This window comes from Loxodonta africana, chromosome 12 (assembly GCF_030014295.1).
Source record: "Loxodonta africana isolate mLoxAfr1 chromosome 12, mLoxAfr1.hap2, whole genome shotgun sequence".
NCBI classification, from domain to species: Eukaryota; Metazoa; Chordata; class Mammalia; order Proboscidea; family Elephantidae; genus Loxodonta; species Loxodonta africana.
In genome coordinates, this window is record NC_087353.1 from 32,943,349 (window position 1) to 32,959,789 (window position 16,441).

At 46.2% G+C, this 16,441-nt stretch overlaps 1 protein-coding gene across 1 annotated transcript; it reads left to right on the top strand.

The window, feature by feature from the left end:
• Positions 1-5,536: 5,536 nt before the first annotated feature.
• Positions 5,537-16,175, top strand: LOC100665116 (b(0,+)-type amino acid transporter 1-like). The gene is made up of 6 exons (XM_003411815.4): positions 5,537-6,480; positions 10,555-10,688; positions 12,197-12,326; positions 13,487-13,611; positions 15,174-15,261; positions 15,828-16,175. Exons 1-6 carry the CDS (start codon positions 5,722-5,724, stop codon positions 16,059-16,061), a joined length of 1,470 nt encoding a protein of 489 aa, XP_003411863.1. The 5' UTR covers positions 5,537-5,721; the 3' UTR covers positions 16,062-16,175.
• The last annotated feature ends 266 nt before the right edge of the window (positions 16,176-16,441 follow it).

Consider the following 16,441-nt stretch of genomic DNA (forward strand, 5'->3'; position numbering starts at 1 on the left):
CAGTGGTAGATACAAATGCTCAAAATACCAGAAGAAGACTGAAACACAAGACAGTGTACCAATTTGAAGGTCCAAGTCACATTTCTTCTGACCAAGGAACACACTTTCATCCTCAGAATAATAGTTTGATAGAGAATTGGAATTGGCAATTGAAATACTTGTCTAAAATAGAGCAGGAGAGAGGCAGATAAAGGCATGAAGAGCAGGCTTATACGCCTTTACTAGTGTGTGCTTAGGTCAAGGGGGACGATTCCTCTACTTTACTAGATAGATTCCCCTACTTTTCTGGGGGATCTGGGTCAGGGGGGATGCTGGGGTCAGGGGGGATGCTGGTATGACTATGGGTTTCTTCCCATGGGAAGAAGGTGGTAAAACAACTCTACTTTTTTTATTTTTTCCCCGCATCATCTCGACATTTTTCCCCTACCTGATGCCTGCAACTGTTGATGCTAGAAGCAGAGATGATCCCTAATCAAGAAATGGTAATTATACTTTTAAACATTTATGCCAGAATTCCTAAGGGCCTGGAGGGGTGAGTTGTGTCTTTACCCTATCTGGCAAAATAGGAGCTTACGGTGAATGCAGCTGTATTGCCTAGTGGTCAAGACAACCCGCTAATTCTGTACCTATGTCACCCTGCCTTATGTTATTGGGAGTGAATTTAGTGGAAGGTACTTGCTAAACTAATATTGCTCCTAGCAATTTGGAACAGCATGGTGGCCAAACTTAAAGTCCCTTCTAAAGGTGGAAAACCTGGGTAAAATTCAATTATCAATGGAGAAAAGGAGGAATAATATCTGAGGGTAAAGGAATAAATAAATGGATTATGCAATGAGAAAAATCCAATACTACATTTGTGCCTCAAGACAGGCTCAGAGCAAGGGACAATATTATTTCTTAGCTCAATTGTACCAGATGCCTGAAAGGGTGAAGCCATGAGTACTAATGTCACTCCTGTGTTTGGAACCTGACGAGATTGAATGGAGATCTGAAAACTGAGTGGCATTACTCTGGGAGACATTCTGGTCACACAACATGATAATGGCCTGGACTAATTGTTAATTACAGAATGGAACTCTAATAATGTAACAGTATCTTTTGACTCTTATTTTTCAGGTTATGTCTACTACCATACAGTGATATGGTGTAATACAGACATTGTTGGTAAGATTATAATACTGACATTGATGATCAGATCTATTGGGAAACTGAGACAAAGCCTTCTCTGGATGTAATACAGATGGAAATGACTGGATTTAGCTAACCATTAGCTAATTTCTGTGCTAAATAGTTCTGTACAAGTTTATCTCAAGGTACCTTATGGTAGATAAAGGTGGTAGATCAAGGAAGCACGAGGGTGGAGAGGGAAGAGTAAGCAAATTAGCACAAAAATATGAAACTGTATATAATGGCTTCGCTGGGCAGATAAGCTGTTTCTCTAAATCTATTCTTATCCCACAGTGGCTTTCCAAATGTTAGGCATATTTGCACTGATACTGCTGCAGTGGATGTCCTATAAATGCTATACTAAATGTAGATGCCCAAGCAAATGTGAGCATTTTGATGTAAGAGAGCCTTGGCTGAAAGTCAGAGAGTGGCCTGTATTGTGAAGAATTCAACTTTGCCCTAAATGATGTCTAGCCTTTGCCCTGGGTTTACTAGTTCTTAGAGCTAATAAGTTCTAAGTTCTTGGAACTAATAAGTTCTTAAGGTCTTTGCTGAGCAAATAATCTGAGAAGCTGGACTGTATGAAGAACTCGGTATCAGGATTGGAGGAAGGCTGATCAATAACCTGTGTTATGCAGATGCACAACCTTGCTTGCTGAAGTGAAGAAGACTTGAAGCACTTGCTGATGAAGACCAAAGACTACAGCCTTCTATATGGATTGCTCCTCAACATAAAGAAAACAGAAATCCTCACAAGTGGACCAATAAGAAACATCATGATACACAGAAAAAAGACTGAAGTTGTCGAAGATTTCATCTTACTTGGATCCACTATCAACACCCATGGAAACAGCAGTCAGGAAATCAAAAGATGCATCGTATTGGGCAAATCTGCTGCAAGAGATCTTTTTTAAAGTGTTAAAAAGCAAAAATGTCACCTTGGAAACTAAGGTGTATCTGACCCAAAGCATGGTGTTTTCAATTGCCTCATACACATGCAAAAGCTGGACGATGAATAAGGAAGATGGAAGAAGAATTGACTTCTTTGAATTATGGTGTTGGTGAAGAATATTTTGGGCTGCCAAAAGAAGAACAAATCTGTCTTGGAAGAAGCACAACCAGAAAGCTCCTTAGAAACAAGGATGGAGAGACTATGTCTCACATACTTTGGACATGTTATCAGGAGGAATTGGTCCCTGGAGAAGGACATCTTGCTTGGTAAAGTAAAGGGTCAGGAAAGAAGAGGAAGACCCTCAACAAGACGGATTGACACAATGGCTGCAACAATGGGGTCAAGCATAACGATGATTGTGAGGATAGTGCAGTACCGGGCATCGTTTCATTCTGCTGTACACAGGGTCGCTGTGAGCTGGAACCAATTCAACAGCACCTAACAACAACAACAAGTTCTTGGAATGTCATGCCTGATAGGAGTGTCTTTGTTTGCTTGGGGTTCTTGGGCCATCCAGACAGTAACAATATGATTTAAGGCGAGGGCTTTAACCCATACCAATAATGTGACTTAGGATGCGGGTTGCTGGATATTCTGAGGTGCTGGAAACTGAGATCGGCCACATGGGTAGTCAACTATGTCTATGAAAGGAAGCCGTAACAAAAAAACTCTGGACATCAAGGCGCAGATGACCTTCCCTGCTTGGAAATATTCCATGTGTATTGTCAAACATCAATGCTGGAAGAGTAATGCTGTCCTGACTGCATGGGGAGAGGACAACTGGAAGTTCCATGTTTGGAACCCTCCTGGACTCTGTCTTATGTGCTTCTTCCCTTGGCTGATTTTAATCTAGAGCCTTTAGCTGTAATAAAACTGTAATTATGAGTATAACAGCTTTCAGTAAGTTCTGTGAGTCCTTCTAGCATCTTATCGAAACTGAGAGTGGTCCTGGGGAAACCAGTACTTGCAATTGGTGTCAGGAGTGAGAGTAGTTTTGTGGACCATTCCCTAGCTTTACAATTGGCTAACTCACAACATCCATCAGCAACAGTCCCCAGAGGAGAGGGTTGAAAATGTATCTTAGCTACATGTTATCATGCCCATTGCCCTCAAGTACAATTCCAACTCATAGCAACTCTATAGGACAGGGTAAAACCGCCCCATAGGGTTTACAAGGCTGTAACCTTTATAGAAGCACATCTCCAAGCCTTTCTCCTGCAGAGCAGTTGATGGGTTTGAACCTTGAGACTTTTGGTTAGAAGCCCAGTGCTTAGGTTAAATATGACTAGTGGATGCTCCCAGGAAGGCAGCTGATTATCTTTATGAGCTTCCAATGTTATCTTCCTTCTTATTGTCTTCTTTCCTTCCAATTCTTTTATCAACTTTTTAATTTTTGTCTACCTCTGTCTTCTCTTTCTTCTTAATGGGTAGGAATCCTGGAGCCCCGCCCCCCTTTTTATTGTGCTTTAAGTGAAAGTTCACAAATCAAGTCAATCTCTCATACAAAAATTTATATACACCTTGCTGTATAATCCTAGTTGCTCTTCCCCTAATGAGACAGCACACTCCTTCCCTCCACTCTCTATTTTCCTGTCCATTCGGCCAGCTTCTGACCCCCTCTGCCCTCTCATCTCCCCTCCAGACAGGAGCTGCCTACATAGTCTCATGTGTCTACTTGATCCAAGAAGCTCACCCTTCACCAGTATCATTTTTCTATCCCACAGTCCAGTCCAATCCCTGTCTGAAGAGTTGGCTTTGGGAATGGTTCCTGTCTTGGGCTAACAGAAGGTCTGGGGACCATGACCCCCAGGGTCCTCCCAGTCTCAGTCAGACCATTAAGTCTGGTCTTTTTACGAGAATTTGACGTCTGCATCCCACTGCTCTCTTGCTCAGAGGTACCCCTTTTGAATCTTGAAGGGCCCATTCTCCAGGGATTTTCTGACAAAAATGGTTTTACATTTTCTGAGGACCTATGCCAAGTAGGCTTCAGTGTAGCAGTGGGTGGGAGGCAGGCAAGGACACACCAAACATCATCTGCTAAGAGCTTTTGATTACACATATACATGAAATACAAGTAGCCCAAATGGCTAGCTTGAGCTAGGAAACCCTGTTTGGGAGACCACAAGTACTTGTAGCGCACTTTGGGTGCCAGCATCTTGACTCCAGTTGCCAGTGAGTTCTATGGACCTTTCTATAACAATACTAGTAAAGATTCTATAACTCAAGATTTTATAAATACAAAGGCCAGTGAAAAAATTGTATACTGTAGCTGAACATTAAAAAAATATATATAGATCTATAAATAATGAATAGAATATTATTTATAGATCAATGAAGTTAAGTATTAAATTAAAATATTTAATTCTCCAGTCTTGTCTTCTGGAATCCAGTCTCTGTTCCCTAGTTGAACTCTTAGCCAAATGGTAATGACTAGCATCTATGGAAAGCTTACTACATGTCATATATTATTCTAACTACTTTACATGGTGTTATGGGTTGAATTGTCTCCCCACAATATGTTTTGAAATCCTGGCTGCATGGTTCATGACCCAATCACGCGGTTTAGTCAGTTGGCCTTGGGCAAGGCAGATCACTGCTCTAGTCTAATGTAATTTAATCATCCAGCTCAAGTCATAGCAGTGTGGGGTAAATTCTAAATCTTAACAGTTCTGAGTTATTAAAAGAGCAGACTAGAGACAGAGGCCCACATAGGGGAAGACAGATACCATGTGACTATCATTAAGGAATGCCTGGGAATAGTGATAAGGAAGGAATTGACATGGCCAAGACCCTGATTTGGACTTTGAGCCTCCAAAACTGTGAGGAATTAAATTCCTGTTCTTTAAAGTCTCCCACTTGTAGTATCTCTGTTATAGCAGCACTAGAAAATGAAGACACATGGGTTATCTTATTTAGTCCTTAGAGCAACTCTATGTGGTGAGAATTATTATTAATTGACAGGTAAGTAAGGTGGGATTCAGAGATTCTGTCTGAAATCATATGGCTATGAGGTACGAGAGCTGGGATTCCAACTCAGGTGGTCTCATTCCACAGCCTGCTTCTCTTAGCCACCTGGTCCCCTCCTGCCAGGGGAATGAGCTCTGTCCTGGCCTATCTGGAACCTCTTCTTTGATTTTTCTGGCTGTCCTTTAGGATAGGGGTCATGCAGGTTTAATTCCAGGCTGTTTGCATTGAAATCCTTATCCCTGGTAGCTTGGCTGATAAAACTGTAGCAAAGAATATGACCTGTAATTTCTCAACATTTATACTGTTAGTACAGAGTGCTCATCTATTATCCCAAACATATTGGCTGTGGAATCAGGCAACAGGGGTTTCTACTATGACCCCTCTTTTCTTGACCTTTCCTGGGCTACAATTAGCAAACCTCTGCAAGCTGCCTGTGTGGGGTCTCAGTAAGACAGGTGCTGGCTAGGTCAATGAAGGCCCAGTCTCTTCTACACAATGTTCTGGCCCTTTGGCCTCTGGCTCAGATTCCTTTGGGCCGCTATAATCATTAACTATTGCAGGAAGCCCACAAGACAACCAGGTGTCACAGTACCTGCTTCTGTTCAACTAGAGGCAGCATCTCTTGAAGTCCTGAGATGGAGAGAAGTGAGGAAAGAGATGGTGGTGAGGGGATGGTAGAGCAAGAGCTGGGCAGTGGGCCGCGGGGGCTGAAGCTAAGGAGAGAGATCGACCTGTGGAGTGCCGTGTCCCTGATTGCTGGCTGTATGATCGGCTCTGGCATCTTCATGTCACCACAGGGGGTGTTGGTTTACATGGGCAGCCCTGGGGCCAGTCTCGTGGTCTGGGCAGCCTGTGGTCTCATGGCCACATTGGGTGCCCTGTGCTATGCTGAGCTGGGTGCCCTGATTCCTGAATCTGGGGGGGACTATGCCTACATCCTGCGAACCTTTGGCTCCTTGCCAGGTTTCCTGGTCATCTATGCATTTGTGCTAGTTGGCAGACCAGCTGCCGTGGCTGCTATCTCTCTGAGCTTTGCTGAGTACGCTGTGGCCCCATTTTACCCGGGCTGTTGCTCACTGCCCCAGGTCGTGGTTAAGGGGGTGGCTGCCACTGGTATCCTGCTGCTGATGCTGGTCAACTGCTGGAGCTCAAGGCTGGCCACCACACTGACGAACATGTGCACAATGGCCAAAGTGCTCTCACTGCTGGTCATTGTGGTGGGTGGGGCCGTGGTGCTGGGCCAGGGCCGTGGCCGCACAGAAGCCTTTCTGCATGCCTTCCAGAACACAACACAGCAGGCAGGTCGCATTGGCATAGCTTTCTATCAGGGCCTGTGGTCTTTCGATGGCTGGAATAGCCTCAACTGTGTGATGGAGGAGCTCAGGAATCCACACGTGAGTCCATGGTGCCGCTTCTGGGTTGAAATCTCCAAACACTAGCAGCTCCGATTATTGTTGGTCATGCTGACTCAGACCTCAGACTCATGAGCAATCTGGCTGGAAACATGGGATCCTTTCCTGTACTCATGGGACTGGAGAGAGAAAAAAAAAAATTTTTTTTTGTTTTTTTTTTTGAGGCTACCTTTATTAGTTTACACAATTATGTAAATAATAACTCCTCATGTATGCACAGACCTTTATGGCATCACACCCATGGTCTCATTTTGCTGTCCTGTAAGGTAGGTATTATCACCCATTTTTCAGATGGAAAAACTGAGATGTAGAAAGGGGAAATGATTTTGAGATCATACTGCTAATAAGAAGCCTTGCTTGATGTCTGAGCTTGATATTTCCTTATGTTCTTTTGAGAACACTGTAGTAGATACTTAATCTGTAATTGCCAAGGTCTGGGAGCCACCACAAGACATGGCGTAGTTTGAGACAGGTGATAGGTAAGCACAGCCTGCCTCATCCCATCTGTGAGCCTGGGGCTGGGTAGTCATTGCCCTCGGAGGGGGACAGGTCTGCAGGGCAGCTTGGGACTCAGTTGCAACATTAGAGCTCTTTGGTTACTACGGGTATACTTCCTTGGGAGCTTATTATTTTATTTTTTGTTATCTTTTTCTCCTACAAAAGTTTTAAATTCTCATGGAATGAGAATTGCCAGTCTGTCCTGTGTGTCCTCTGAGCTGTCTTAAGAGCCATTACGGCTCTCAGTGTCTCGGCAAAGGCTTCCTGGAGAGGGCCTTGGGAGAAGTTGGCAGAAGCTTGGAGACTGCAGCCCAAGAGCAGAGAGACAGGAGAGAGAGCCGGGAGTCCTAGGACCTAGCATTTATTTCTGCATGTAATTCCTTGTACCTCAGTTTCTTTGCTTTGGAAAATAGTCATCGTAATAGCTGCCTGGCCTACCTCACAGGGTTTTGGGGGATCGAATAAATACAATCACTGGTGGAAGATGGCTAGCACTTTGAGTACCTTAAATAGCTGTACGGTTGTGACTTTAAGGTGGGTACTTACTGAGTGCTCAGGTTGGCTCTGGGAGTGGGGTGAGGGCTCAGAGCAAGGGCACCAGCTCATTGAATTCACAGGGGACAGGCGCCTCTTGGCATGAATCCAGGCTCTGGGATCAGAGCTGGGCCAGGGAAAGAGCAGGGGCACCTAATTGGTAAACTTTTTCTATAAAGGGTCAAATAGTTCATATTTTTGAGATTTGTGGGCCTGAGGGTCTCTTTCACAACATGTGCTGTCGTATGACCATAACATCTATAGGTCAACAAATGGGCGTGACTGTGTTCTAAAAAAAATTTGTTTACAAAAACATGCAATGGATTGGACTTGGTCCACGGGCTACAGTTCGCCACTCCCTGCTATGGAGCATTTTAAACAAATGTGGGTTTCGAAGCGAAAAGGGAGGAAGGGAGTCGTTCTTTTGAATGCTAGGCATTTGAAATTCTGCCTCTAACATTGCCCTCTGAAGGGCATGTTAGGTGTATCTTTGTTTTACACTATTTTTTCAAGAAACTGTACAACCTGTGTCAAACCAATGTTGCCGTAGGCATAGAGCCCTAGGGATTTGAGTAAATATAATGAAGGTACCCAAGAATGAAACCTCACTGTTCTGGTGTGTTAGCCAGAAACTTATCTGTGGTCCACTTAGAGCTCTGTCATTGCCACAGCTCATTAGGTGGTGGGTAGGCCACCCAAGGTAAAGTTCAGAAGCATACCATGTCCCTTCCCTCTTGCTTAGTATGGGGCTGGGTCACGCAAAGTGGGTAGTCACCTTGCTGAGGATACCCCATGATGAGGCCTGCAACTGGGGGACCCCAGTACTCTGCTCTCCTGGCCCACCTTTGCTACAAGTGGATTCATCTGAGCAGAGCCATAGTTCCATGACTGGCAAGAAGAGGAATTGGCTAGTACGGCCTTGCGGTGGTTGGGGCAGTTTCCTTTGCCATCAGATTCCCAGAGTTTACGGCTGAAAGGAACTTGAGAGGACCTAAGTGCACCTCATCTCACATGAAAATCTATTGCTGTTCAATTGTTTTCACTTTCCCAAGTTTATCACATGAACTGCTGGGCAGGGAAACCAACCGTCTTGGTTACCCAGGAATGAGGTATTTCTAGAAATGCTGGACTTTCAATGCTACAATCCAGAGAATTTCAGGCAAACTAGATGAATTTGTCGCCCTACCTGTCCTTAGAGGACAGAGACTTAGATATAATAAGTCAAGGCATGATTGCTAGGGTGCTGCCCCCATGTGCTGCTGGAGCTCAGAAAAGGGGGATTCCCTGTGAAGCAGGGATATTTCCAACAGGTCTCCTGGATGAAGAGCACTGTAGTGGAGGGTGCAAAGACTCACATGGCTTGTGGCAAAATGGCTATGTTCAAGCAGTATGAACATGAACCCAGAAGCCAGAAGGAACAGGGCATGTTTATGTCATGAGGAAATATGAGGGGTACGTGAGAACAGCATCATCTCTGAAGCTGGTAACAGGTCTCAAACTCAACCTTACCTCCCAGGCCCACCTCCAAAGGTTTCTGCGGGCAGATCTCAGCCATGGCAGAAAGCTCTGTAGAGTGGTCTTTATATAATGTTGAAGAGCGGAAGATGTGTTACCCGTTGCCTCGAGTCGACTCCGACTCATAGCAACTTTAGAGGACAGAGTAGAACTGACCCATAGAGTTTCCAAGAGCCCCTGGTGGATTTGAACTGCTGACCTCTTGGTTAGCAGCTGTAGCACTTAACCACTATGCCATCAGGGTTTCCGGAAGGTGTGTTAATCAGGGCAAATGCTTAAAGGGGGGGGGAGGGTCCTATTTGTGGTGGAATACCTCTATGCCAAGCTCTGAGAGAGATCCCCCTGCATCTTGGGGAAAAATTACCTCTTCTCTGTTTGGTTTAATGTTAAATTTTAAATTTTGGTCACAGCAATGCCATGTCTGGTGCACAGTTAGTACTGGTGTTCCCAAGGTAAGCCGGAAGACATCTAGGATAAGCCTTCCAGGATATCAGGAAGTGCTTAGGACATGGCTTCTCCTTGAAGTGTTTCCTACCTTGGAGTCTAAAGATACCTGTCCAGGACTGGCCTGAGCTGGGAAATGCTGGTAATGCAGAAGCTGGTTCTATAGATCCAGTGGGAGGTCTCTTCCTTCCATTTCGTCCTGGTTCTGGAATGGCATCCAAGGCTAGGGGTGAGGCATGGGAGGGAGCAGTCCGCATTCTGATTTTATGAAGTTTTCACTCACTTCTCAATATTTATTGAATGTCTGCTCAATACATGTATTGAGTAACTGTGCGTCAGCTGGGTGCTAAGGGTCTAATAGTGAAAACAAGTCTATGTGTCTACAGCCCCTGTGTCTGGACTCTTCATTATCCATTCTCTCCACTGATCTTCACAACTTGCAGAAAGGCAGAGCAGTGGAGAATTCCCTTTATTGGGTCCCTAATGATCACTAATTTCCAGTTGAGAAAACTGAGGGTCAGAGTAGAATCCCTGGGTGTAATGGCCCTCAGTCTTGGGGAGCCAGAAACTATGCAAAATTGAGGTAGTTGGTCCTGAAATACTCCAGGTGATTGATCTGTGAACAGCAGACTGATGAGATCTTTAACTTTCCTGTCTCTTCTCTGTGCCTCTGCTTTTGTGGTTGCACCTGCTGGGAATGACTCTCCTTCCCACCTGCCTGAATCTCTTCCATTCTTACAGGAGAGCCTAGGTTAAGGCCCTCCTCATTCAGGAAGCTTGGTGCTTGCTCTTCTCTCCTTCACCTCTGTTAGTCCCTCTGCACTTCCACACCTTTGATTCTGGCTTGTGTCCCTCATAGCCTCCCAACATAGCCCTCTGCATGTGTGTCCATACCATGGGGACTAGGAGCTCCTGAGGACAGGCACCCAGCCAGATTCCTCCCCCAGGGCCTAGCACAATGTACTGTGCCCAAGATGAGCTCAGCACTGTGCTATTGAGCTTGTTTGGGGGGCCTGAGAAAGACTTCACTGATAACAATGTGACCTCTTCTCTCTGTCTCTGCAGCAGAACTTGGTGTGGGCACTGGTGATCGCCATGCCCCTGGTCACCAGCCTGTACATCATGGTCAACATCAGTTACCTGCTAGTGTTGTCGCCCAGTGAGATCCTCTCCTCTGATGCGATGGCTGTGAGCTGGGGGTGAGTGAGTCACGTGGAGTGTCTCTTGGATGAGGCTGAGACCTTACTCAGAAGGTAGGCAGGGATTCTGAGCCAGGCAGGCTGAAGTCTCCCTCCATCTTAGTGCCACTCAAATCCCTTGATCTAGGGTCCAGACCGTCCTTCATTTAGCTTCTTTGGCCTCTGAGGGCACATAGTCAGAGCCCAGGATTTACTTGACCTGTTTCTGAATGCAACTTTGAGATTCTTCCTGAGGACATACTGTGTATTGGCCTGTAGTCACCACTACTGTGTGCTTGGCTTTGTGCTTGTCAGTTTCTATGTTTCAGCACTGAGCTCTAGACTTATTCTGGTTGGTCCCAGGCTGGGCCAACTTGTGGAAGAGGCTGATACTTGAGTATGGTCTCTATCCTTGGAGAACCCATAGGTCATCTGAGGAGAGAACCATGTAGACCATGGTCCCAGGTGGTTCAGGCTTAAACACCCTAGGGGTTCAGAGATGTGAAGGCTGAACCAGACAGACTGGACTTCTTAGAAGACGTGGAGCCATGTTTAAACAAATCAGGAGGATTAGGGCTGGCTGAGAGATGGTGGAGTATTCCTAGGCTGGAGGAAGAGCATAATGGTGGGAGTAGATGGGATGTGAGTAGCTGATAAAGCAAGTGACTTGTTTAGAATAAGAAGTGTATTTGGGTAAAAGGGTATAAGGACTACCCTGAAGCATCTTGGAAACCGAGCAGAGGAAGTTAGCTAATGTAGAAGGAACTAGAAGCCAGGGTTGGGCTTGAGTCTGCAGTTGGGGAGGGATCAAGTGATGATAACAGGACCAAAGCATCGCCCTGCATGAGGTCAACACTGAGCAGGGTGGCCCAGAGAAGGGAAAGGATGTTGAGGGGTAGAGGTCTGTGATATAGGCCAAGACAGAGAAGGCCAAGGATGGGATAGGAAGAAGGGATGGGAAGGATAGCATAGGGTAAAGGCAGCTGACTGTGCCATGGCATCTTAGGGGTCAAATACGGCATAGGTGATAGTCATGGAAGGGCTTCCGACAGAGTCTAAGAAGGGAGAAGATGAGGAAAACAAGGCACCATCTGCACTTTCAGGTGATCCTGGCATTGCCAGGGCAAGGGGTGGGGTGAAAATTAGAGGTAGTGGTGGAGCACAAGACATAGGGTGTCAGACAAACACAGCCGAAATCAGCGATGATATGGGAAGGCCTTGGCTAAGTGCCACAGCTAAGAGCCAGACTAGACAACCAACAGAAGACCTGGTTGTGTAGGGTAGAAGGCAGTGCTCTTGAAGACTTCTTGGAGAAAAAGGCCCTAGACAGTTAGGATGTCTGGGCACTGCCAGATGAACTGTTGCATGAACACTGAGCAGGCATCCTAAAGAGGGGAGATCTTCGTTGGCATTACATGTTTATCTAAACTTGACTTTGCATGAATTGCTCACTCCATTTCTGAGTATGAACTTGCAGTCTACTAGGCTACTGTTGGATTTCCTTCCCCTTGATCCCTATGTTGTCCTAGGAACCAGGTTCTTGGGGCCTGGGCCTGGCTGGTGCCGGTGGCTGCTGTGCTCTCGACATTCGGGTCTGCAAATGTGACGTACTTCAGCGGAAGCCGTTTGTGCTATGTGGCAGGAAGAGAGGGCCACATGGTGAGACATGGAGTCTGGGGTGGGCAAGGTGGTGGGGCTGGTAGGAGGGGTGCTAGAAGAACCGACAAGGCAAGCCTTCTCCTGCCCAAAGCTAATCCTGTAGCCCAAACTACAACTTCCCCAATAAAATATACTCTTCTTTTCTTCAGAGAATGGGATCCAAACATTGCACACATCTTGTCTTCAAACTCCAGCCACTTTACATCTAGGTTTTTGGAAGAGCACAGCACTGGGTCATGCTGTGTGGAAGTTATAGGTGATAAGGACTTTGTGCTCACCACCAGTGCAGTAACAGTGGGGAGGAGAGATGGGAAGAGTGTCAATGCCTTCCTTCTGGGCCCCCTGCCTCAGGGAACTCTGTCACTGTGCTAGCTTTTGCTGCAATAATGCTGAACAATGACCAACCCCAAATTCTTAGTGGCTTACATCAAACATTTAATTTTTTGCTCATGAGTGGAATGGGTCAGCTGTGGCTCAGCTTCAAACTGCAGGTTGTGTTTTCTCATTCCAGACTGTGAGTTTGTTCTTATATCAGGGGCCCAGGCCAAAGCAGGAGAGGCTGCCTGGGGTGTCTGAGCCTATAGCATACGGCAGGAGTACAAGGGACTAAGCATTGAGAGGCTCTTCTTATGTCATTTCCACTCATATTCCATTGGCTAAAGTAAGTGACATGGCCAAACCCAACACTAATCATGTGGAGAGGGAGGCTAAATATTTGCTGAACAATAATACAATGTGCCACAATCACCCAGTATCCCATACCATGGGCCACCCATAACTGCCCCATCCTCTTCTCCCTTCTCTTCTTTCTCCCTCCTGGTCCTTCCTCCTATCTTGGGGTGAGGAATAGAAAGTTGAAAGACCTGGCCGGTGATCTGCTACAACTCCTCACATTCCAGTTTTACATGCTAAGGTATTTGGGTCTTGGCTGGCCTGGAGGCACAGGCTTTTGGTCCCACCTCCCAATCTACATCCTGGGCCTGGTCATCCCAGGTGAACCACAAAGACCTGTATCTTGAAGCTGTGGTGATTGATGACTATGAGATTGAGCACACTGGTGTCCAGAATGCACTATGCAGAGGAAGAGGGCTGGGAGCTTCCGGGGAAAAACTCACAGCCCCTCTCCTTGGGCCTGTCTAATGCCTGGTTCTGCCTCCCAGCCCCAACTTCTATCAATGGTTCACGTGCACCACCTCACACCAGTTCCAGCACTGATGTTCACGGCTGCAGTGGCTTTGGTACTGATCATCCCAGGAAACTTCAGGACCATTGTGAACTTCTTGAGGCAAGTGAGACTGTTCTAGGCCAGATATCTGGAGCCCCCTATGTGGACATATATACAAACATATGCGTGCGCACTTCTAGAATCCCTAGCTTGTCATCCCCATACATGCGCATACATTTCAGCTTCCTTTCCCCAGCCACGTTTCCAAAATTAAATGTGGCTCCCTTCTGTATTATTATTTCCAAAAATTCAATGACACAGGTGTTTCAGAAAGACATCAAGAGACAGACAACTTAAAGGCTTGTTTGTCTTTGTTAATTTTGGGGGTGAAACGAGGAGTTGTTGTTGTTTTTATTGTTCCTTTATTCTATCTCCAAGACAATGTTAAGGAATTACCCACACCACTTGTAGCCCTTCACTAAGGGACGATTTTTCCTTTGTGTTCTGAGCCTGAGTTCTGAACTCTGACTCAGGATGTCTCTCTTTAACTCAGGTGCAGACCCACAAAAAAGCTGTTTAAGCACAAACAGTTACTACATCAAAGTGGAGAGATGTTCTGACCGTCTATATTATCTTCCCTGGGGCAGAAAAGATGGCCTGTTGTGATACCCAGTTATCATTTTATAACCTCATTTGAAGCAGATTCAATGGGCAGACCCTTAAAACAGCAGCAGGCTGAGCGCAGAGGGAGTTCTCAGAGTAATTTTTCAAATATCACTGTTCTCTTTCTTTGTTGCAATGAGTGTAATTAACCTTCTAGAACTGGACGTACTGTGCTCGATGTGACTTTCTTAAGAACAATAGGTAACACGCGTGGTTTGTTCTATTTATCTTTTTTCCCATGAGAAAGAATAAAACCATTATATGGTGAGTTATGTGGTGAGAATAAATTCAAATCCATGGTGAGTGTAGGGGCCTTCGGGCTGAAACTGGATAATGTGACAGAGAGTCTCCAATCACAGACTGAGAACTCTAGAATGATCTACCCCAACTAGAACCTGGCATCTCCCAGTCTTGAGGGCCTCTAGAGATGGCCGGCTTCTGAACCCTGCCTCCAAGATGAGAGGGAGATTTCATTAGACCTATGTTAGCCATGGAAATGGAAACACTGGGGGAGGCAGAGGCAAGGGGTTTGTCTGGATGCTCAGTGGCCCACCCCCAGTCACCAACCCTAAGGGAAACTATTAGATGTGGGAGGAGGGAAGTTCCACTATGGGTGCGCTGGTCCCTGAGGGGAGCACAGGCTTCTTTGAGATTTCATGATAATCGAATACACTCTCCTTCTTAAGAAACACAAACCACTCCTCCTTCCCCTTGAATATCCCCCATCCAGGGCAGCAGGAGAAGGCCTGACTTGGAGGGGCTCTCCATGATTGGGTTTGTGAGTGTGCATTCTACTTTGTGCCTGAAGACAAAGGTGGCAGAAGTGGGTTAATGTTGACCATCCGTACCCTTCAGGGCATCCTCTTCCTCAGTGCCCCAGTCTTGCCTCCTTCACTCCTTAGTCTACATGGTTAAGGGACTTGCACTTTTGCCCTAAGCTTGCACCCAGCAGGTCAGCCCCTCTTGTAGGCCCATCTATGGCAGGGCCTAGTAATGAGCAGCCCATGTTTTCCTTTCAGCCTCATAGCCTGGCTCATCTATGGAACCGCCATTAGCTGCCTTCTATACTTGCGAATGAAGGAGAAGAATCTTCCCAGACCTTACAAGGTAGGCTTGGGGATGGATACTGGGCTTCTTCAACCCTAGGCTGCTGTACAAGGCAGGTCTTTGGGACACAGCCTCATTCAGAGCCCCAAAGAAGAATATAAGGGGTTGCCACTGCCGTTACATTTGTTATAGAATTCCCATATTTTCTGGAACAAGGCATCATCTGCAGGATAGCACCCCTTTCTCTAAGAACTGGTCCTGGGGGTGTGAGGGACAACTGAATCACCACGTATCAACTCTGCTTTCTGGGATTCATTTCTCCTCTGGAAGACCCTGAGGGAGAACAATTGAAGACAAATGCAGAAAGGATGAGAACCGTATTCACAGTTGGGTTCCCATAGCATCCCAAGCCTTTGCTCCCTGGAATGCCCCTTGTAGCCCAGAGGTGGCTCCCTGGGCCTAAGCAGGGTATCAGGGCTGGGACTGGAAGAGAGGAGCTAATGGAAAGAGGAAGCAACGGGAAGGCAGGCAGGAGGGGCAGAGCCTTGGGCCCATATACCGCCTCCCATGCCACCCTTAATCATCCAGGTTCCAGGGCCAAATGCCTGCTCTGTGTTCACTTGCAGGTTCCCACCTTCATCCCCTTCATCATGCTCCTGGTTTCTGTCTACCTTGTGCTGGTGCCCATCATTGACCATCCCCAAATGGAGTTCCTTTATATCTTCCTGTTCCTGCTCGGTGGCTTCCCAGCGTATCTCCTATTTGTCTATTTCCAGTGCCAGCCCAAGTGTTTGCAGATGGCTACCCTGCATCTCCAGCTGCTCCTAGAAGTTGTTCCAACCACTAAAAATGTTGACTGAAGGATGGAACAGGTTCTGCACTGACCTCTTTGCTGTAAACATCTCTATCCCCACACAAGTGGCCATGTCAGTTCTTCCTTAGTTGACTATGCATAATTCTAATAAACTCCTTAAGTGCTATATACTGCTGTCATGGAGTTTTGGGTTATCCACCCAAAGCAGCACCCCCTTCTCTAAGAATTGCTCTGTTCCTTCAGTGGTGGTGGACCCACGATCCTGCTGGTGTTACATGACTGCCTCTCTGGATCATAGCTGTTTGTAACCTAGGTGGGCACGATTCTTCCTTTTGGGATTTTGGAAGTAGAGTTCTGTGGTCCTATTCAGTTTCTATTGGTTGCTTGACTTGAGGAATTGTAAATCTTGGGGATTTACAATTGGGA

What these genes read in the sequence shown, in the direction of transcription:
- LOC100665116 (XM_003411815.4), top strand. Translation starts at nt 5,722, where the DNA reads ATGGAGAGAAGTGAGGAAAGAGATGGTGGTGAGGGGATGGTAGAGCAA. An exon ending in AGGAGCTCAGGAATCCACAC is followed by an intron (nt 6,481 to 10,554) that starts GTGAGTCCATGG and finishes CTGTCTCTGCAG; the next exon opens with CAGAACTTGGTGTGGGCACT. An exon ending in CAGGAAGAGAGGGCCACATG is followed by an intron (nt 12,327 to 13,486) that starts GTGAGACATGGA and finishes TCTGCCTCCCAG; the next exon opens with CCCCAACTTCTATCAATGGT.